We start from the raw sequence: 22519 nt of genomic DNA on the forward strand, positions 1-22519 counted from the left end.
TTTTGCTAAAAAAAACGGGCCGCAAGTTGCTTTACTTCAATTTCTGAACCATGAAGTAAGTAAGAGTGTCACGACCCCACCCTTTGTGGGATGCCAGTCCATCACAGGATACCCAGCATGAAGTGACTAGGAGTATTACTACTCCCCCGTGGATGGGATGCTAGTCTATCACAGGAAACCCAGCATGAAGTGACTAGGAGTATTATGACCCCCCTGGATGGGATGCTATTCCATCACAGGACACCCAGCATGTAGTAACTAGGAGTATTACTACTCCTCCCTGGACGGGATGCTAGTCAGACACAGGATACCCAGTAATAAATGCACAGGAGTATTACTACTTCCCATGGATGAGATGGTAGTCCATCACAGGACGCACAGCAGGAAGTGACCAGCAGAATTACTACTCCCCACTGAATCGAATGCTAGTACATCAAGGGTTCCACTAGCACATTTTGTTAGATTTTTCGTCTGCACAGTTCGTTAGTTCACCTTTATGCAGCTGGTTAAAGTGAGACAATATGGAATACATTGTTGTCATCTAATAAGACACTACATCAAAGGGCAAGGCTAATTTAACGCTTGAAACGTCAGCACTCGAATCTCTTTACGGTGGCCAATTTACCTTTAGTTATCAACTCTGTTGATAAACCAAACATTCGTTTCTACTCCCCACTGACGCAGCACCAGAGTTTCTTTAGAAACTACATGTAACCCCCTTATCCGGAAGAAAGATTAACCTAGCACCGCTTTGCCGATTGATTAATACTTGAATTATCCTAAAAATACCAATGCATTGTCAATCAGGCTAGCCTATGTAATCAAGGAGAGACGGAAGGGCGAACAGACTATAGACATAAGAATTTTAAATATTTTTAACTTAGCTATGTTTTATATGGCAATTCCTAGTTTAAGGTATATTTTTTGGCTTTTTATAGTCGGTTTCTATAATCTTGTAATATTTTAACCATTTCGTCATACAACTTGCACAAGGGTGGGGCTATTCAAAGGGCACACTATCCTCTCAATCACTATCATAAAGAACGAGACAATTCATACTTTCTAAAGCAATTAACTAAAAAAAGAGCAAGACTGATTTCACGGTCAGGGAAGTATATTTTCCAGTATTTCGAAAGGCACGGCCTTTCTTCTGCAGGGTATGTTTGAGACTGACCCTGTGGCAAGATACGTTACAATTTTTTAGCTGCCTTAGCACATTCCTTCACTTCAAATCAACTGTCTACCCAGCCCTAGCTACGCGAGGTTTTGCGAGTCACGTATTTCTAGTTAGTTTGTACACGACCCACACAAACTGTAGCCTTAATTTTATCGTGTATAAATAAAGGTTGTATGTATGCATATGTATGCATTGTCAAAAGTTACAATTATAAAATTGTGAAAATGACTAAGACGGTTTCTTTATCAGGTATGTGTTTAGTGACAGGTCCCTACTCAAGTTAGTCAAGAGTAACCTGGATCCTATATTTGAATCACAAAAGCCGTCCTTTGTAGGTAAGAGCTATGAAGATACATAGGAGGACTTTCAACTTAAGTAAAGTCACTGAAGAATCTATTATATGTGATTGAAGTGGTTTAAGTTAGAAAGGTACAGATTGAGTGGTTGATTGACTGGCTTACTGACCAACCAATTTACTGACAGGCAGGCATGACCTTCTAACTGTCAAACTAACTAGCCGAGCGACTGTTTGATTGACTAAATGACTGGTGATTAATGACCAAATGATTGATTGATTATAAATTGATTGATTGATGATTGACGAATTGCTTGAAAGTTGGTTTATTTATTCATTGACTGATTGATTAAGCGTTCAATTCATTGATTGATTGATTCATTGATGACTGATGCGTTGATTGGTTGTCGATGTTTGATTGATTGCTGACTAACTGATTAATTGATGAATTGATTGATTGATTGATTGAGTGATTGATGGTTGATTGATTGATTGATTGATTGATTGACGGTTGATTGATTGTATGGTTGATTGATTGAATGGTTGATGGCTAGTTAATGGTTGGTCGATTGATTGATTGATAGATTGATTGATTGACTGATTGATTGATGGTTGGTTGATTGAGTGATTGATTGATTGATTGATAGATCGATTGATTGATGATTGATTGATTGACTGATCGATCGATTGATTGATTGGTTGATTGAATGGTTGATGGCTGGTTAATGGTTGGTCGATTGATTGATTGATTGATTGATTGATTGATTGATTGATTGATTGATTGATTGATTGAATAAGTATGCTATGCTTCGTATTAATCTTCTGTCTGTTCATGTTTAGATTCTATCGAGGTGCTGGACTTTACCCTGGGCAACAGAACACCATACATTAAACATGTGACGGCGTATGACAACCGCGATGATCAAAGACAAATAAAAGCTTCCGAGTTAAACTTCAATCACCCTCCCGACGATCTAATAACCAGAGGGAAATATAAGGCGGTTATTCACCTAGAAGCCGGTCTGACATCACCAGAGGCTAGGTTTATTATACGAATGAGACTTGGCAACAAAGGGTACGAGCTTTTACGAATATAATTCTTTTACTTGTTTGTTTGCACAGGCCAACCCACTTAATTCGGTCCTACCATGTACCGAAAAATACCTTACGTATGGCGAGTGAGGAATCAAAATAAAATATAAGTCTTTTTAAAGTCTCCAATCTGTCAAGACGCAGGCGTATCTTGTTTACGAACCAGTTTAACCCTGTAAGTCCCAATAACGACCAACATCCAATTTCTCCTTAAAGATCACTGCTTAACCAAGTTAACAGGACATGAGATTGAAAGAAATGATCAACAAAGATAATTCTCTTGATGTTGAAACAGATTCTCCCAACTAGTGCCACAACAAATATATGAGGACAGTTAGGAGAATATACATGTTGATATTGTGACTTACAGGGTTACAACTCCTTTGTTATTGTATTGCAGGTTTCTGGGTACCTGTACAGACGTCGTGGTGGAGGATTTTCACATTAATGGCAAGCTTCAGCTGGAGATGTTATTCAATCAGAATATTCCTTTTCCTCATCTGGCTGCTGTGACCATCTGCTTTACTGAAGAGTAAGGAACGATTTGTTAAAAAAAAAAAAATTTAATACTATACTGCTCACCAGAAGCAATAAGGACTTTTTTTGACTGGGAATCCCCTTAAGCGAAGCCTAGGGATTTCGCTAACTTGGTATGCGTTTCTTAAAATTCCCGGGTGCTTACTCGCACCTCCCCACCCCCCTGCCAAATTCCGGGAAAATAATTGGCCTGTTGTAAGCCATATACCAAACATGAGGGGAATCCAGAGAAAGCACAAAATACCTCGACGTCGAAGTTTAGGTTTTCACTTCCTTAACCAATGATAGTTCAAAACAAAACCAATCATGACTTGGTCGCTCACATTTTCCCGCGCTTGGCGTCGGTTACATGTATTTGCTTCGAGCTCTGATTGGTTCTTTGCGCTGCTGACCTCCGTTGTGACTGGTTAGAGTTATTACTTTAGTTTTGGTCTAATGACACTTAATCTTAGCCCGCCCTGTTAAATTTTATAATTACTGACGCAATGTCTCTTTTTCCTTCTTGTTTTGACTGTTACAGACCCGATGTATCATTCAACATTCGTCTCCTGAAGGCTGTTCAACTGATGGAATTTCCTCTTTTAAGACAATGGATCACGCAGATGGTCAATGACTATCTTAAATTAGGTGAATAGGCTTTTATTTTCTCTTACTGCATCCAGTACATGCCCTAACATCTTTCATTTTTTATCAGTCGGGTCTTTTGTAAGTTGAGAAAAAACTTCAGCGGTGGAACAAAGGGATTGATAATTCCCCAGAACGAGCAAATATTCACGTGATTTTAATGACAAAACTGAATTTGTTGGTACGGTTTTCTGCTAACATGATGGCTTCACGACAAATCACTCTTTTAGACTACGTTTCTCGAATGAATTTTCTTTACTTAGAAGAGCGTATGGTGAAAAATCCAAGATGGTAGATGTACCACCATATTTTGTGATCGGTCGGATCGAAAAAAAAGTTCCATTAAAAAAATAATAAACAAACAAAACGAAACAAAAATAAAACACAGAAATTCCAGCATTGTTTTCGCCTTAGTTGTCTTAAATCCTATCTTGGTATAAATATACTAGCGTTCTATCGCGGATGCTGTTCTCTTATTGGCTACGCTACTCACTATCTATTCTGTTGTAGATACAGTCGAACCTGTATTAAGCGGTCACCCTCGGGGAATGGCTAAGTGACCGCTTAATACAGGTTGCACATAATACATCACTTACTTGGTTAAGAAAATTCGGCGGTAAAATGCTATGACAAAGGAGAGCATGGTATTGAAACAGACTAGTAAAACATTAACGCCACGATTGTGCAGCTCATTAGAAGCTCAATTGCCTGGCACGCTATTTGTTACCATATTTAAGTGGTTTCCTTTTACAAGGTGACCGTTCAAAACAGGTCAAGACAATAGAAACAGCTCGCTGGGACTTAGTATAGGGTGACCGCGACCGCTTTATAGAGGTGACCGTTTAATACAGGTCAGGATTACAGTAAATAAGGGAAGTAATTTTCGGGACTTTGACAACTGACCGCTTAATAGAGGGTGACCGCTTAATACGGTGGCACTTAATACAGGTTCGACTGTAGTGAGTAGATTTATCCGCGCGTGGCGTGACCTATTTATGTCATTATTCAATAAAAACGTAAACCTGTCTTGTTGTTAAATTTTGAACGACTAGTAAATTTATACTAAAACAATAAGATTATTCGCTCTCGATTTCTATGTGTGATAGTTGATTCGGGCTTCGCCCTCGTCAACTATCACGCGATAGTAAATTCGAACTCATAATCTAATTGTTAATTGGTACTAATTAAATTTCAAGGAGCTGAGCCATAGAACTCACGCAGGGTCCTAAGTAACTTGCGCGAATCTGCCATGCCGATACCACGCACAAAGTGAACTGTGAAATAGAAAAATTAACTGTTTTAAAATCTTTAAAATACGTTGTTCTCACCTGTAGCTCTTGTCGATCCTGGCCACATAACAATTCCTTTGTGCGACGATCCTGAAGTGGTTGGACATGGTGCACAATATGGTAAGTAACCTAAACACATGTCTGGTTTACATTATAGACTGCAAAACACAACTCTGCCATTGTTGAATTAAAAGGTAATGTAACTACTTCGGGTGGAGGGTACAAATGAATGTTGTGCCACTAGCACTAAGGACACAAATGATGGATTAGAGAATTAACTTGTTAGTGACACAACAATCATGTGTCCCCTTCACATTCTCATTGCCGCAATTACCACCACAATCACCCACGCCTTGCTCCCCACTGGCCTCGTAACTCAGTCGGTAGAGCAACGGACGATCATCTTCGGAGGTCGTGGGCTCGATTCCGACCGAGGTCGGAGATTGTTTCTTTGCCTCGTGCAATCTCCCATTTCCTTACTAGAGCTAACGCTGAGTGGGAAATTCATAGGTTCACTTTAGTACTTTAACATACACTTCAGAGTTAATTCTCTGATCCATCATTTACTTCGGGTAGAGTTACTTTATTTGGAGTCATTATAACTTAAAATTATTTACATTACTTATGCAGTGGAGTGGAGTTAATCCAATAAGACTAAAAATATCTCCATTAGAGCATTGGAGTCATTTCAAATCGAGATTTCAGTAATTAGGGCGGTTTTCAATTCAGTGTCGTAAAACCAAAACAGACGACGTAAAGAGTCCAATGAAGCAATCAGAACTCGAAGTAAATATATGTAGCCGGCCTAAAGCGCGGGAAAACAAGAGAGAGCAAGGCACGATTGATTTTGGTTTGGCTTCCCATTGGTTGAGAAAATGACGCGCGTTTTGCCAACCAATTACAGAGCGAAGTAAAGCAAAAACAAACCAAACGGGAATTATGTTTGGTTTACCAACAAAGTTGTAACTTAAAGGGGAAGTATCATGGGGTTTTTGGTATCTTTTGTTAAAAATGAGGAAATAAGACCTTCAATCAGCTGCCAAATAATTCTAGAATGACGAGAGGAAAGAAATCAACTCAATTCTTGAAAGGAACAACTCGTGATCTGTTTTAGCGCATTTTGGAAACAAAAATGCTAGAACTTGAAAAACATTAGCCTAACATTTTTCAAGTTTCAATCCATACCGACCTACTCTGTCTCTGGCCAGAGGCACTAATCGACAGTTTTATTGCACTGGGGTGACAATTTATAACAAACTTGACAATCATTTCTTTGTTTCTGCTGACAGACAAACATTTTTGGGTTTTGAAATGACAGCAAATTTGCGTGATACTTCCCCTTTAAGGCAAATTGGCCACTGTAAAGAGATTCCAGTGCTGACGTTTTGAGTGTTTGCCCTTCGTCCTTGCGAATTCAGAGGGAATTTACCTTCGACACTCAATTGAAAACCATTCTATGTTGGTATTGAGCTGGGTCATTGCAATTTTTGCCAGTTTTTCTACAGTTCAAATGCATTGGACGAAAAATGCAAAGTATCAATTGGGCATAAGACAAACACTGTTTCTTTAACTTGAATTTGAATTCCCTCTTCTGATTTATTTTAAGAAATTTTTCATCTTTGTTAAAATTCTTTTTCAGCATGCGGCGTTCTTACTCTGACCATCAGTGGAGGATCTCATGGAAAACTGACAGGTTAGAAATAACGTGTGTCTGACATGCTGTAAGGGTTTGGGTACTTTCCTCTTAAACTGAGCGCTTATGAGTCTCTGCGACTAACGCGGCCAAAAAGGTTTAGTGTAACCTTAAAGTGCATATGAAGAAAAAATTAGTTTTGCGCAGTTATAAAATATAATGTTTGAAACGTAAGATTGCATTGCGTTGCTGGCGCTTCTAACAATGAAACTTGTGCAAACAGTGGGAAAACGAGGGGAGTTAGAATGCACCAGTTCCCTTGCTAGTAAGAAATCAAATGAGCCTAAACAAAACTATTGACCCCAACATTACGTCACAAGAGGGAACTTTCCAATAAACTCGACCCAGTCTCCAGATCATTTTCAGGTCAAAATAGTCCAACTTTCAGCGCTTGTAAAATCGTCAATTTTCAGCCTAAACAAATCAAACTTGGAATCTGCGCAAAAATAAATTTCGCTTCAAATGCACTTTAATAAATTACGAACTGAGCGATCACGCAAATCGCTGAAAATAGACAAAGCACTAAAATTACTGGAGAGAGCCGTTATGACGTCATTGCCGCATAACAAATCAGGGCCCAGTTGTTCAAAGCCTGATTAAGCTAATCCTGGGAGAGCGTGAACTTTGATTCGAGTTAAATTACTAACCAACAAAAACTCTTCAAAAAGATTTTTGTCCCTCAGTGATTGACTTTTCTTTACCAGCAACCTAAAATTAGCTTTTAAAAACATTTTTACTGAGCCAGGTGAAAACCTCGGTTAACATTTAATCGTGAATTAGCGTTAATCGGCCTTTGAACAACCCGGCCCTGAGCAGTTGTGTTTCGATTCAGATTGCAAAGAGCTGTTTATGAACGGAAATCATGTTCTTAAACGTACCTAGCCTGTTACAAAATATTTCGAGTCAGATTGCAAAAGAGGTACCTTCCGCATGTGGTGTTTGTAAAGGGTAGACTGTTCACAGTCCCCTATTTTTCCGTGGGTTTTTCGAGACTCGTATGCTTCGATCGAACTGGGGGCGGGAAAAATATCTTTCTCGCTCCTCCTCCCCCACTCAACGTACCATCACTAGGGCCCCCCTCGGTAGTTCAGGCACTCTCCCCAGGTTGCGCTCGCCGTTACAAACGAAGATGGCGGGAGTTCGATCGAAACTTACGAGTCTCGAAAACCCCACGGGAAAATAGGGGACTGTGAACAGTCTAGTAAAGGGAGATCATGTTCTTAAATGTAACTGTTACAAAATTCCTTTACCTTTACGTTGCTGGCACTCTTTCTGTCAATAGATGCAAATTAGAACACTTGACGTACTTTTTGCAGGTCATACAGCTCCCACTTATCTCGCGCCACAATGTCCGATGTCTGTCGTAGCCTCCAATTAGTTTTTTCCATAATTTTCTACGTCTGTAGTAACATCCTATCATCATTTGTGCTGGATACCCTGCAAATATCATCACCGGAGTCCCTTCAAACATTGCTTCCATGAAAGTGTCCAAGGCCTCTTTTCCTTATTTTTTTTTAAAGTCTCCTTTGAGTCAACACGCTCTGTCCCCGAACAACACACCATCTTAAGCTCCCTCAATTCATGCCTTCGTTTGCAACGCTGTTTCACCCAGATATCTACCAACGAGATCTGGCCATTGAACTTCAAGGGCTTTGATTTCTTTGTGATTCCCAAGTCTTTAAGGATACCTTCAGAGTAAAGTAAATGACAAGTTTTAATAGGTGGTCTGACAAGTTGAACGATTTTAAATATTCAATAACACTCAATTTTTTTTATCATTCGATGCATTTGTTTTTTTCTTTCCATTGGCCGAGGGTAAACCACGTGACCTGTAAATAACTGCCTATAAATAATGGTCTGCTCATGCGCAATACTGTCCAACTGCGTTTTGTTGCAAATAATATTCTGCTCATGCGTAATTGAAAACACGCTCTTGTGTGAAAATATGGCAGATCGCTTCCATGAGCTGTCAGAGAGAGTTTGATTTCGCTCTCCGAAAATAAGTATGAAAAACAAACTCGGTAATCGAATGATAAAACAGTTATTGAGCTCAATTATCGCAAAATATCGTGATTTGTCAGTTTGCTCAACCTCGCACAATAATTGTTAATTAACAACGACAAGGTTATTTCCCTGTAGCATCTACCCTTAAATATGCGAGTAGGTCATCAAAGGAAAAACAGGCAGAGCAGATTCTTCCATTTCCGCTGGTTAGATTGTTTTGCAGCGCTAACCCAGTTAAGCATATATGCGTTGATTTTTGGTATCTTTATTTTTCTTAAAAATTTCTCGCCATAAACTTTTACATCTGTCACAGTTTTCACGTATTTCCTGGAATAATGCATTCTGCTTGACATAGTTCCCTATCATTTCCTCCAAAGGGCACTAGGCTGTCACGGCTTCCAATTATTTCCCGCCACAATCGATGCACTAAGTGTGTCACGGCTTCCAATTATTTCCCGCCATAATTAGTGAACTACGTCTGTCGCGGCTTCCAATTATTTCCCGCCATAATCAATGCACTCAGTGTGTCACGCCTTCTAATTATTTCCCGCCATAATTAGTGAACTAGGTCTGTCACGGCTTCCAATTATTTCCCGCCATAATCAATGCACTAAGTGTGTCACCGCTTACAATAATTATTTCCCGCCATATTCAATGCACTAAGTGTGTCACGGCTTACCATTATTTCCCGCAATAATCAATGCACTAAGTGTGTCACGGTTTCCAATTATTTCCCGCCATAATTGATATACCAGGTGTGTCACGGCTTCCAATTATTTCCCGCCATAATTGATATACCAGGTGTGTCACGGCTTCCAATTATTTCCCGCCATAATTGATATACCAGGTGTGTCACGGCTTCCAATTATTTCCCGCCATAATTGATATACCAGGTGTGTCACGGCTTCCAATTATTTCCCGCCATAATTGATATACCAGGTGTGTCACGGCTTCCAATTATTTCCCGCCATAATCAATGCACTAAGTGTGTCACGGCTTCCAATTATTTCCCGCCATAATTGATATACCAGGTGTGTCACGGCTTCCAATTATTTCCCGCCATAATTGATATACCAGGTGTGTCACGGCTTCCAATTATTTCCCGCCATAATTGATATACCAGGTGTGTCACGGCTTCCAATTATTTCCCGCCATAATCAATGCACTAGGTCTGTCACGGCTTCCAATTATTTCCCCCCGTAATCAATGCACTGGATTGTCACCGCTTCCAATTATTTCGCGCCAAAATGTTCTACGTCACAATGAAATAGGTCCGTCACGGAACCAGTAATTTCCCGCCCTAAAGTTCCACGTCTGCTTGTTTCTCGTTTTTAGATGACCCTTACTGGTGTTCGGTGAGGATTGACGGTCAAAAACGACGCACTAGGGAGGTGACAGGAGAGACTCCTTGGACTGATCATGTGTCTCTACTGGTATATCACCTGTATGCAGATAAGGTAAATGTTAAGGGCAAATTAAACTGATCAATGACTCAATGCACTTTGTTGACTTTTTTAGTCGCCTGCAACAAACTAAAAAAATAGTTTAATTAACCATCTTACAAATGATCGGGTCGGTGTGCAATGATCGGTTGGGAATTTAGGCTTATTATCGTATCTGGCAGGTAATTAAACAACGGTGACGTTAAAGGAAGGAACCGAGTGGTGCAAGTTCTCCACCTGCGCTCAACAAAATTGGAAACAATTTAGAGCTTATCTTTGAAAACATAGCGGCTATCACTTGTCCAAACAAGGTAAAGTAAATTCTATTCAGCGTGAAACACATTACATGAAGATCAGGTTGGTAAGCGATGATTGGATATGGATCAAAATTGACTTAACATCTCGGCGAAAACACATCGAACCTCCGCTATCAAGGAACTGACATATCCAAGTTCTTCGCTTGGGCACATCAAAGTGAAAACATTTTCGTCCTTTAGCTAAAGTGATAAAAATGGAAAATATATCAGCTACCATTGCCTTGAACAATACTTTTTCGTCATCTACGGAATCTGAACTTCTCTCCAAAGTGGAAGGAATCGCACTCTGCTCAACTTTCATCATAGAAGCTGTCTTAATTGTCGTGGGAAACTTGCTCACAATAGTTCTCTTCCTGCTCAACCAAAGACTTCGTAAGAAGAGTTTAATTTTGGTTATCAATATGGCGGTTGCTGATCTAATACTGGGAGCCGTGTTTCTACCCGCTCGAATTGTCGAGGTTGAGGACGTCTACAACCTCTGGACAAAAAGCGTGCACAATAATTTTTACATATTCTTGAACAGTGTGGACACCATTTTCTTACAAGCTTCGTTGCTTTCTGCAGCTCTTATATCAATGGAGAGATTTTACGCTATCTATTGGCCACTGAAACGCAGAACACACTCGATACGAGCATACCGAATTATTATTTTTGTAGTGTGGACAATATGTATCATTGTTTCCACTATTTTTATCGTGTTGAGTTTATTCACTACACATAAACATGCGATTTACGCTTTGATAATATACCTTTCGATTCTGTTAATCATCGTATGCAGCTGTAACGTCGGTATTTGGAGAAAATTTCAGCACAGAAGTATCGCTTCACAGCAACAAAACAGAGCCTTACAAAACCAACGCTTGACAAAAACCTTGTTGTTCGTGTCTGCCATTGCCTTGCTATCGTGGTTCCCTGTGCTTACTGTCAACTATTTACGCTTTCAGTCTGAGTCTTACATCAGCTCCCCTACAATATTTTTCACTGCCGTTGGTTTAAACTTTCCCAACTCTTTTATCAATCCAATCGTGTACGCACTGAGAATTCCTGAGTTTCGACAAGCGCTGCGTTTGTGCTGTTTTGGTAGGCAAGGGGCGATAAACATAGAAGGTAATAGAAGAGGTGGAGACAATAGGGAAGTCATTTTGTTGGCAGAGATCAACAACGATACAACAACACCATCCGTGATCCAGCTATCTCCAGCTAGCGTCTAAACCAGGCGCATGAACAGTATCAACTGAACTGAAGGAAGAAGATCATCTACGTGTTATAAATTTGATCACTGACATGGATTTTTACAAATAATGGTGTGGAGGAAGTTTAAGACAACTATACTATGAAGAAGTAGTTTGTAAGGGACGTCGATAAAATCCGGACCATTTCGGAACATCCCGGAAATTTAGAAAAAAAAATTACATGAGAACTGAAAACGAGACAAAACTAAATTATAAAAAAAAACTACAGTTAGGTGGTTAGAGTATGATCCGACTAGATCAAGGAGGGTCGTGGGTTCTAATCCTATCTCGAGCTCGGATTTTTTTTTTCCGAGATGCTAAAATTTTTCATGTTGTCATTTCTAATATAAAATACATCAGCTTAACTAAAATAAAAGAAAAACCTCTCTGTAAAAGGTTCTTCTTCGGGAGGACATCCCGGGCCACATTGTGTAAATAAGGAGTGCCGGACAAACCTGCGCGACTCCCTCGCGCGTGTTTTCGCCTTTATAGAATTAGCTTGCACGATTATAAATGTCTTTCAGAGTAAACTGGGTTTTTTAAGGCCTGCGATAATCCGGTGTATTTGTAGCTGGTTTGGAAGGAAGGGAATGATGACTGATTAAGTAGAATTTCCCTTAAGCATAACAAACCAGATGACCTTTAATTTAGAATTAGGAACGATCTTCCTTTCAGCGGGATTTGTATCGTCTTCCTCAACGTCACGTAAACACACCTGGCATTAAATTAGCAGGAAATTGCTTTCCGCTTTGTTTATATTAATGCTAATTAAAGAAGTTCAGTTTGGATAGATATGAATTTAAAGACTACATAACAAGGTACTGTGCTGAAAAGGGCACAGAAGCTGACGTGAATAAAATTGTAACTTCTGAAGCTGCCGTGTCTACTGAACAGGGAAACTGGAGGGTTACGTTTCGTCACGCTAATTTTTGTAACTTTGACATAAGTGAAAACCTTTTCGTCGTTTTAATTTAGTTAAAGTGATAAAAATGGAAACTGATATCAGGTACCATTTCCTTGAAGAATACCTTTTCGTCATCTACGGAGGAACTTCCCTCTAAAGTGGAAGGAATCGCACTCTGCTCAACTTTCATCATAGAAGCTGTCTTCATTGTCGTGGGAAACTTGCTCACAATAGTTCTCTTCCTGCTCAACCAAAGACTTCGTAAGAAGAGTTTATTTTTGGTTATCAATATGGCAGTTGCTGATCTAATACTGGGAGCCGCAGTGCTGTCAATAAGTTTTGAAGTAGACGTCCCCACTGGGAAAGTAGGCGGCAGCCTACTTTTCAAGTGCCAAAGGCACAAGCTTCCTAGGGGAGTCTAGGGGCATGCTCCCCCGGAAAATTTTGAAATTTAGATGCTTTGAAATGCTTTTTTCAACGTTTTCCAGACAGTATTTGGGCCTTAAGAACAATCAAAATTAAGACTATATTAACCGTATTCTATGTTTATTACAACCGTTCTTTTCCTCAAAATCTCAATCACTGGCTTTTGGAAAAGAGTGAAATGATAAAGCTTCAAATGCTGATTCAAAAAAATACATTCAATGTTTTAAGTTCATGTTATCCTTTTGACTTTGCCCTTTGGCGACCTGGTGTACACTAATTGCTAACAATACTGAAGTTAAAGTATGTTGTCCATATCAGATTCATATGCACTTTCTTCTGACATGCGAAAGCCTGGGATCTAGTCTTGTGAAAATGTCCCAGGCGTTCCACGACCCTTCGATCACCTCGATCTGCTTCAACTTTTTATACTTCCACCGAAAGGTTAACACGTTTAAAACTCCTGAAATGTGCCTTTACTTAGACCCAGACGTTTGAGCCAGATGTTTTACAATTATTTTAGCTTATTTTTTCGTGATCTTGTCATTATTTTAAGCCGGTTTCTTGCTGGACTCTAAAAAATGTCGCAGGCATTCCACGACCCCTTCGATCAATTTCCATCGCGCGTGGCAAAAGTAAACACGTTTAAAACTCCTGAAATGCGCCTTTATTTCGACGCAGACGTTTGAGGCGGATGTCTCACAATTATTTTTGTTGGATCTTTTCCTTATTTTAAGTTTCTTACCAAAATTAACTGTAAAGTGAGAAGAAAGTAGCCGGCCGAAGATTGGCCAGTAGCCGGCTGTTTTGGCCGGCTACCGGCCCTTATTGACAGCACTGGGTCAGCAGTATTTCTACCCGCTCGAATTGTCGAGGTTGGGGACGTCTACAACCTCTGGAGTGTACACATTGATTTTTACATTTTCTTTAACATTGTGGACACCATTTTCTTACAAGCGTCATTGCTTTCTGCAGCTCTTATATCAATGGAAAGATTTTACGCTATCTATTGGCCACTGAAACACAGAACACTCTCGATACGAGCATACCGAATTATTATTTTTGTAGTGTGGACAATATGTATCATTGTTTCCACTATTTTTATCGTGTTGAGTTTATTCACTACACATAAACATGCGATTTACGCTTTGATATCATACCTTTCGATTCTGTTAATCATCGTATCCAGCTGTAACATCGGTATTTGGAGAAAATTTCAGCACCGAAGTATTGCTTCACAACAGCAAAAAAGAGCCTTACAAAATGAACGCTTGACAAAAACCTTGTTGTTCGTGTCTGCCATTGCCTTGCTATCGTGGTTCCCTGTGATTACTGTCAACTATTTACGCTTTCAGTCTGAGTCTTACATCAGCTCGCCTGCAATATTTTTCACTGCCGTGGGTTTAAACTTTGCCAACCTTTTTATCAATCCAATCGTGTACGCACTGAGAATTCCTGAGTTTCGACAAGCGCTGCGTTTGTGCTGTTTTGGTAGGCAAGGGGCGATAAACATAGAAGGTAATAGAAGAGGTGGAGACAACAGGGAAGTCATTTTGTTGGCAGGGATCAACAACGATACAACAACACCACCCGTGATCCAGCTATCTCCAGCTAGCGTCTAAACCAGGCGCATGAACAGTATCAACTGAACTGATGGAAGAAGATCATCTACGTGTTATAAATTTGATTACCGACATGGATTTTTACAAATAATGGGGTAGAGGAAGTTCAAGACAACAGCTATGAAGAAGTGGTTTGTAAGGGACTTCGATAAAATCCGGTACATCTCGGAACATTTCGGAACATCTCGGAAATTTAAAAAAAAATATACATGAAAACTGAAAATGAGACAGACTAAATTATAAAAAAAAAACTGGTTAGGTGGTTAGAGTATGATCCGACTAGATCAAGGAGGGTCGTGGGTTCAAATCCTATCTCGAGCTCGGATTTTTTTTTTCTCCGAGTTTCCATTTGATGCTAAAATTTTTCATGTTGTCATTTCTAATATAAAATAAATCAGCTTAACTAAAATAAAAGAAAACTCTCTATGTAAAAGGTTCTTCTTCGGGAGGACATACGGCCACATTGTGTTAATAAGGAGTGACAAACCTGCGCGACTCCCTCGCGCGTGTTTTCGCCTTTATAGAATTAGCTTGCATAATTCTGTCTTTCAGAGTTAACTGGGGTTATTTTTAAGGCCTGCGGTAATTCGGTGTATTTGTAGCGGGTTTGAAAGGAAGGGAATGATAACTGATCAAGTAGAATTTCCCTTTAGCATATAAACAAACCAGATGACCTTTAATTTAGAACTAGGAATGATCTTCCTTTCAGCGGGATTTGTATCGTCTTCCTCTACGTCACATAAACACACCTAGCATTAAATTCACAGCAAATTGCTTTCCGCTTTGTTTATATTAATGCTAATTAAAGAAGTTCAGTTTGGATAGATATGAATTTAAAGACTACATAACAAGGTACTGTGCTGAAAAGGGCACAGAAGCTGACGTGAATAAAATTGTAACTTCTGAAGCTGCCGTGTCTACTGAACAGAGAAACTGGAGGGTTACGTTTCGTCACGCTAATTTTTGTAACTTTGACATAAGTGAAAACCTTTTCGTCGTTTTAATTTAGTTAAAGTGATAAAAATGGAAAATATATCAGGTACCATTTCCTTGAAGAATACCTTTTCGTCATCTACGGAGGAACTTCCCTCTAAAGTGGAAGGAATCGCACTCTGCTCAACTTTCATCATAGAAGCTGTCTTAATTGCCGTGGGAAACTTGCTCACAATAGTTCTCTTCCTGCTCAACAAAAGACTTCGTAAGAAGAGTTTATTTTTGGTTATCAATATGGCGGTTGCTGATCTAATACTGGGAGCCGTATTTCTACCCGCTCGAATTGTCGAGGTTGGGGACGTCTACAACCTCTGGAGTATACACATTGATTTTTACATTTTCTTTAACATTGTGGACACCATTTTCTTACAAGCGTCATTGCTTTCTGCAGCTCTTATATCAATGGAAAGATTTTACGCTATCTATTGGCCGCTGAAACACAGAACAATGTCAATACGAGCATACCGAATTATTATTTTTATAGTGTGGACAATATGTATCATTGTTTCCACGATTTTTATCGTGTTGAGTTTATTCACTACATATAAACATGCGATTTACGCTTTGATGTCATACCTTTCGATTCTGTTAATCATCGTATGCAGCTGTAACGTCGGTATTTGGAGAAAATTTCAGCACAGAAGTATCGCTTCACAGCAACAAAACAGAGCCTTACAAAATGAACGCTTGACAAAAACCTTGTTGTTCGTGTCTGCCATTGCCGTGCTATCGTGGTTCCCTGTGATTACTGTCAACTATTTACGCTTTCAGTCTGAGTCTTACATCAGCTCGCCTACAATATTTTTCACTGCCGTCAGTTTAAACTTTGCCAACTCTTAAATCAATCCAATCGTGTACGCACTGAGAATTCCTGAGTTTCGACAAGCGCTGCGTTTTTGCTGTTTTGGTAGGCAAGGGGCGATAAACATAGAAGGTAATAGAAGAGGTGGAGACAACAGGGAAGTCATTTTGTTGGCAGAGATCAACAACGATACAACACCACCCGTGATCCAGCTATCTCCAGCTAGCGTCTAAACCAGGTGCATGAACAGTATCAACTGAACTGATGGAAGAAGATCATCTACATGTTATAAATTTGATTACCGACATGTATTTTTACCGTGAATAATGGGGTAGAGGAAGTTCAAGACAACAGCTATGAAGAAGTTGTTTGTAAAGGACGTCGATAAAATCCGGAACATCTCGGAACATTTCGGAACATCCCGGAAATTTTCAAAAAATATACATGAAAACTGAAAATGAGACAGACTAAATTATAAAAAAAAAAACCTGGTTAGGTGGTTAGAGTATGATCCGACTAGATCAAGGAGGGTCGTGGGTTCAAATCCTATCTCGAGCTCGGATTTTTTTTCTCCGAGTTTCCATTTGATGCTAAAAATTTTCATGTTGTCATTTCTAATATAAAATAAATCAGCTTAACTAAAATAAAAGAAAACTCTCTATGTAAAAGGTTCTTCTTCGGGAGGACATACGGCCACATTGTGTAAATAAGGAGTGACAAACCTGCGCGACTCCCTCGCGCGTGTTTTCGCCTTTATAGAATTAGCTTGCATAATTCTGTCCTTCAGAGTTAACTGGGGTTATTTTTAAGGCCTGCGGTAATTCGGTGTATTTGTAGCGGGTTTGAAAGGAAGGGAATGATAACTGATCAAATAGAATTTCCCTTAAGCATATAAACAAACCAGATGACCTTTAATTTAGAACTAGGAATGATCTTCCTTTCAGCGGGATTTGTATCGTCTTCCTCTACGTCACATAAACACACCTAGCATTAAATTCACAGCAAATTGCTTTCCGCTTTGTTTATATTAATGCTAATTAAAGAAGTTCAGTTTGGATAGATATGAATTTAAAGACTACATAACAAGGTACTGTGCTGAAAAGGGCACAGAAGCTGACGTGAATAAAATTGTAACTTATGAAGCTGCCGTGTCTACTGAACAGAGAAACTGGAGGGTTACGCTTCGTCACGCTAATTTTTGTAACCGTTTGACATAAGTGAAAACCTTTTCGTCGTTTTAATTTAGTTAAAGTGATAAAAATGGAAAATATATCAGGTACCATTGCCTTGAACAATACCTTTTCGTCATCTACGGAAGAACTACCCTCCAAAGTGGAAGGGATCGCACTCTGCACAACTTTCATCATAGAAGCTGTCTTCATTGTCGTGGGTAACTTGCTCACAATAGTTCTCTTCCTTCTCAACCAAAGACTTCGTAAGAAGAGCTTATTTTTGGTTATCAATATGGCGGTTGCTGATCTAATACTGGGAGCCGTGTTACTACCCGCTCGAATTGTCGAGGTTGGGGACGTCTACAACCTCTGGACAAAAAGTGCGCACATTGATTTTTCCATTTTCTTCAACATTGTGGACACCATATTCTTACAAGCCTCGTTGCTTTCTGCAGCTCTTATATCAATGGAAAGATTTTACGCTATCTATTGGCCACTGAAACACAGACCACTCTCGATAAGAGCATACCGAATTATTATTTTTGTAATGTGGACAATATGTGTCATTGTTTCCACGATTTTCATCGTGTTGAATTTATTCGCTACACATAAACATGCGATTTACGCTTTGGTGTCATACCTTTCGATTCTGTTAATCATCGTATGCAGCTGTAACATCGGTATTTGGAGAAAATTTCAGCACAGAAGTATCGCTTCACAGCAACAAAACAGAGCCTTACAAAACCAACGCTTGACAAAAACCTTGTTGTTCGTGTCTGCCATTGCCTTGCTATCGTGGTTCCCTGTGATTACTGTCAACTATTTACGCTTTCAATCTGAGTCTTACATCAGCTTCCCTACAATATTTTTCACTGCCGTGGGTTTAAACTTTGCCAACCTTTTTATCAATCCAATCGTGTACGCACTGAGAATTCCTGAGTTTCGACAAGCGTTGCGTTTGTGCTGTTTTGGTAGGCAAGGGGCGATAAACATAGAAGGTAATAAAAGAGGTGGAGACAACAGGGAAGTCATTTTGTTGGCAGAGATCAACAACGATAAAACAACACCACCCGTGATCCAGCTATCTCCAGCTAGCGTCTAAACCAGGCGCATGAACAGTATCAACTGAACTGATGGAAGAAGATCATCTACGTGTTATAAATTTGATTACCGACATGGATTTTTACAAATAATGGGGTAGAGGAAGTTCAGGACAACAGCTATGAAGAAGTTGTTTGTAAGGGCCGTCGATAAAATCCGGAACATCTCGGAAATTTAAAAAAAAATATACATGAAAACTGAAAATGAGACAGACTAAATTATAAAAAAACACCTGGTTAGGTGGTTAGAGAATGATCCGACTAGATCAAGGAGGGTCGTGGGTTCAAATCCTATCTCGAGCTCGGATTTTTTTTCTCCGAGTTTCCATTTGATGCTAAAAATTTTCATGTTGTCATTTCTAATATAAAATAAATCAGCTTAACTAAAATAAAAGAAAACTCTCTATGTAAAAGGTTCTTCTTCGGGAGGACATACGGCCACATTGTGTAAATAAGGAGTGACAAACCTGCGCGACTCCCTCGCGCGTGTTTTCGCCTTTGTAGAATTAGCTTGCATGATACTGTCTTTCAGAGTTAACTGGGGTTATTTTTAAGGCCTGCGGTAATTCGGTGTATTTGTAGCGGGTTTGAAAGGAAGGGAATGATAACTGATCAAGTAGAATTTCCCTTAAGCATATAAACAAACCAGATGACCTTTAATTTAGAACTAGGAATGATCTTCCTTTCAGCGGGATTTGTATCGTCTTCCTCTACGTCACATAAACACACCTAGCATTAAATTCACAGCAAATTGCTTTCCGCTTTGTTTATATTAATGCTAATTAAAGAAGTTCAGTTTGGATAGATATGAATTTAAAGACTACATAACAAGGTACTGTGCTGAAAAGGGCACAGAAGCTGACGTGAATAAAATTGTAACTTATGAAGCTGCCGTGTCTACTGAACAGAGAAACTGGAGGGTTACGTTTCGTCACGCTAATTTTTGTAACTTTGACATAAGTGAAAACCTTTTCGTCGTTTTAGTTTAGTTAAAGTGATAAAAATGGAAAATATATCAGGTACCATTGCCTTGAACAATACCTTTTCGTCATCTACGGAAGAACTTCCCTCTAAAGTGGAAGGGATCGCACTCTGGACAACTTTCATCATAGAAGCTGTCTTAATTGTCGTGGGAAACTTGCTCACAATAGTTCTCTTCCTCCTCAACCAAAGACTTCGTAAGAGAAGCTTATTTTTGGTTATCAATATGGCGCTTGCTGATCTAATACTGGGAGCCGTGTTACTACCCCGTCGAATTGTCGAGGTTGGGGACGTCTACAACCTCTGGAGTGTACGCATTGATTTTTACATTTTCTTCAACATCGTGGACACCATTTTCTTACAAGCGTCATTGCTTTCTGCAGCTCTTATATCAATGGAAAGATTTTACGCTATCTATTGGCCACTGAAACACAGAACACTCTCGATAAGAGCATACCGAATTATTATTTTTATAGTGTGGACAATATGTATCATTGTTTCCACGATTTTCATCGAGTTGAATTTATTCGCTACACATAAACATGCGATTTACGTTTTGATGTCATACCTTTAGATTCTGTTAATCATCGTATGCAGCTGTAACGTCGGTATTTGGAGAAAATTTCAGCACAGAAGTATTGCTCCAAAACAGCAAAACAGAGCCTTACAAAACCAACGCTTAACAAAAACTTTGTTGTTCGTAGCTGTCATTGCTTTGCTATCGTGGTTCCCTGTGATTACTGTCAACTATTTACGCTTTCAATCTGAGTCTTACATCAGCTCCCCTACAATATTTTTCACTGCCGTGGGTTTAAACTTTGCCAACCTTTTTATCAATCCAATCGTGTACGCACTGAGAATTCCTGAGTTTCGACAAGCGTTGCGTTTGTGCTGTTTTGGTAGGCAAGGGGCGATAAACATAGAAGGTAATAAAAGAGGTGGAGACAACAGGGAAGTCATTTTGTTGGCAGAGATCAACAACGATACAACAACACCATCCGTGATCCAGCTATCTCCAGCTAGCGTCTAAACCAGGCGCACGAACAGTATCAACTGAACTGATGGAAGAAGATCATCTACGTGTTATAAATTTGATTACCGACATGGATTTTTACAAATAATGGGGTAGAGGAAGTTCAAGACAACAGCTATGAAGAAGTTGTTTGTAAGGGACGTCGATAAAATCCGGAACATCTCGGAACGTTTCGGAACATCCCGGAAATTTTCAAAAAATATACATGAAAACTGAAAATGAGACAGACTAAATTATAAAAAAAACACCTGGTTAGGTGGTTAGAGTATGATCCGACTAGATCACGGAGGGTCGTCAGTTCAAATCCTATCTCGAGCTCGGATTTTTTTTCTCCGAGTTTCCACTTGATGCTAATAATTTTCATGTTGTCATTTCTAATATAAAATAAATCAGCTTAACTAAAATAAAAGAAAACTCTCTATGTTAAAGGTTCTTCTTCGGGAGGACATACGGCCACATTGTGTAAATAAGGAGTGACAAACCTGCGCGACTCCCTCGCGCGTATTTTAGCCTTTTTTAACAATTAGATGGCGAGCTCGAGGTTTCTATCGGCCGAGAAACCGAGAGCGAGCCGTCTAATTGTTTTAGCATACCTCAGTGATCGATTTATGAAGCCAAAAATCTTTTATTTCATAAATTTTGATATATTTGTGCAATGATGCATGCTAGATCGCGCGCGCTCTGACAAACTGCCGTCTGTCGATCGATAGACGGCACCTGTGTAGCCAATCAGATTACGCGTTTACGTGATAGTCGGTCACTGAGGTATGCTAAATAGAATTAGCTTGCACGATTATAAATGTCTTTCAGAGTTAACTGGGTTTTTTTAAGGCCTGCGGTAATCCAGTGTATTTGTAGCAGGTTTGGAAGGAAGGGAATGATAACTGATCAAGTAGAATTTCCCTTAAGCATATAAACAAATTTAGAACTAGTAATGATCTTCCTTTCAGCGGGATTTGTATCGTCTTCCTGTACGTCACATAAACACACCTAGCATTAAATTCACAGCAAATTGCTTTCCGCTTTGTTTATATTAATGCTAATTAACGAAGTTCAGTTTGGATAGATATGAATTTTAAAGACTACATAACTAGGTACTGCGCTGAGAAGGGTACAGAAGCTGACGTGAATAAAATTGTAACTTATGAAGCTGCCGTGTCTACTGAACAGGGGAACTGGAGGGTTACTTTCCGTCACGCTAATTTTTGTAACTTTGACCTAAGTCCTGAGAAGTTCTTACGGAAAGATCCCATTGCAAAACGAGGACTATGAGTAGTGGCAGTTTTCAGGTTTTCTTAATCTTGTAATAATACAGCTTTGATTCACAATTTCTGAAGATTATTTTCGCTGTTAGAGGTGCCGTTCTCAACATCATTCCAAAAGTGGAAAGCCAACGAACCGTTTAGTGTACTCCTGGTTTGATCGCGTTGAATCACTATTTCTTCCTTTTTCTGTGTTGTTTGAGATCTAAAACAATTCAACCATTCAATTAATCCAGTCTGATTTGCCTTTCAGTAACAGTGTCGGAATCTCTGTTTAACTTAAAGAGTCACGGAGAGTTTGACAGAACCGGCCGGCAAGACCAGACCGGCCAGTCTGTAAATCGAATGCGTCATTTTGAAGGGGTGCTACTGTAAAATCTTAAAAATAATCACTCCGAAAATGGTACGGGCTATTTTGAAGAAATTCGAAAGACGAGGCCAAAACTTATCCTTCAAATTGGTACATTCCGTTTACGAACTGACTAATCTGGCCGACCAGTGCTGACAAATGAAGAGCACCCTTGG

The 22519-nt window shown here is 39.4% G+C and overlaps 3 protein-coding genes and 1 pseudogene across 4 annotated transcripts in view; 3 read left to right on the plus strand and 1 right to left on the minus strand.

Moving 5' to 3' along the window:
- LOC146481800 (uncharacterized) overlaps positions 1-3095 on the minus strand; it is a 44339-nt gene extending 41244 nt beyond the window's left edge. Inside the window, exon 1 of the mRNA XM_085107856.1 lies at positions 2977-3095. The gene's annotated coding sequence lies outside the window, so the exon portion shown is untranslated. The remainder of the gene's footprint in view (positions 1-2976) is intronic.
- LOC146481802 (uncharacterized) overlaps positions 1-22519 on the plus strand; it is a 45672-nt gene that overhangs the window by 1904 nt on the left and 21249 nt on the right. For both annotated transcript variants that reach the window (XM_085107850.1, XM_085107851.1), the window contains exons 2-8: positions 1427-1512; positions 2313-2547; positions 2965-3096; positions 3622-3728; positions 5060-5134; positions 6654-6707; positions 10047-10168. In XM_085107850.1, coding sequence (XP_084963976.1) covers positions 1427-1512; positions 2313-2547; positions 2965-3096; positions 3622-3728; positions 5060-5134; positions 6654-6707; positions 10047-10168 — 811 coding nt within the window. The remainder of the gene's footprint in view (positions 1-1426; positions 1513-2312; positions 2548-2964; positions 3097-3621; positions 3729-5059; positions 5135-6653; positions 6708-10046; positions 10169-22519) is intronic.
- On the plus strand, positions 10253-15211 carry LOC146481803 (rhodopsin-like). Its single transcript, XM_085107932.1, has 2 exons — positions 10253-10928; positions 13905-15211. The coding sequence occupies exons 1-2, from the start codon at positions 10665-10667 to the stop codon at positions 14649-14651; spliced, it is 1011 nt and encodes a 336-aa protein (XP_084964058.1). The 5' UTR covers positions 10253-10664; the 3' UTR covers positions 14652-15211.
- Positions 19024-21805, plus strand: LOC146481804 (trace amine-associated receptor 1-like; annotated as a pseudogene).

This window comes from Pavona decussata, unplaced genomic scaffold (genome assembly GCF_977016875.1).
Source record: "Pavona decussata unplaced genomic scaffold, jaPavDecu1.1 SCAFFOLD_48, whole genome shotgun sequence".
Taxonomy (NCBI): domain Eukaryota; kingdom Metazoa; phylum Cnidaria; class Anthozoa; order Scleractinia; family Agariciidae; genus Pavona; species Pavona decussata.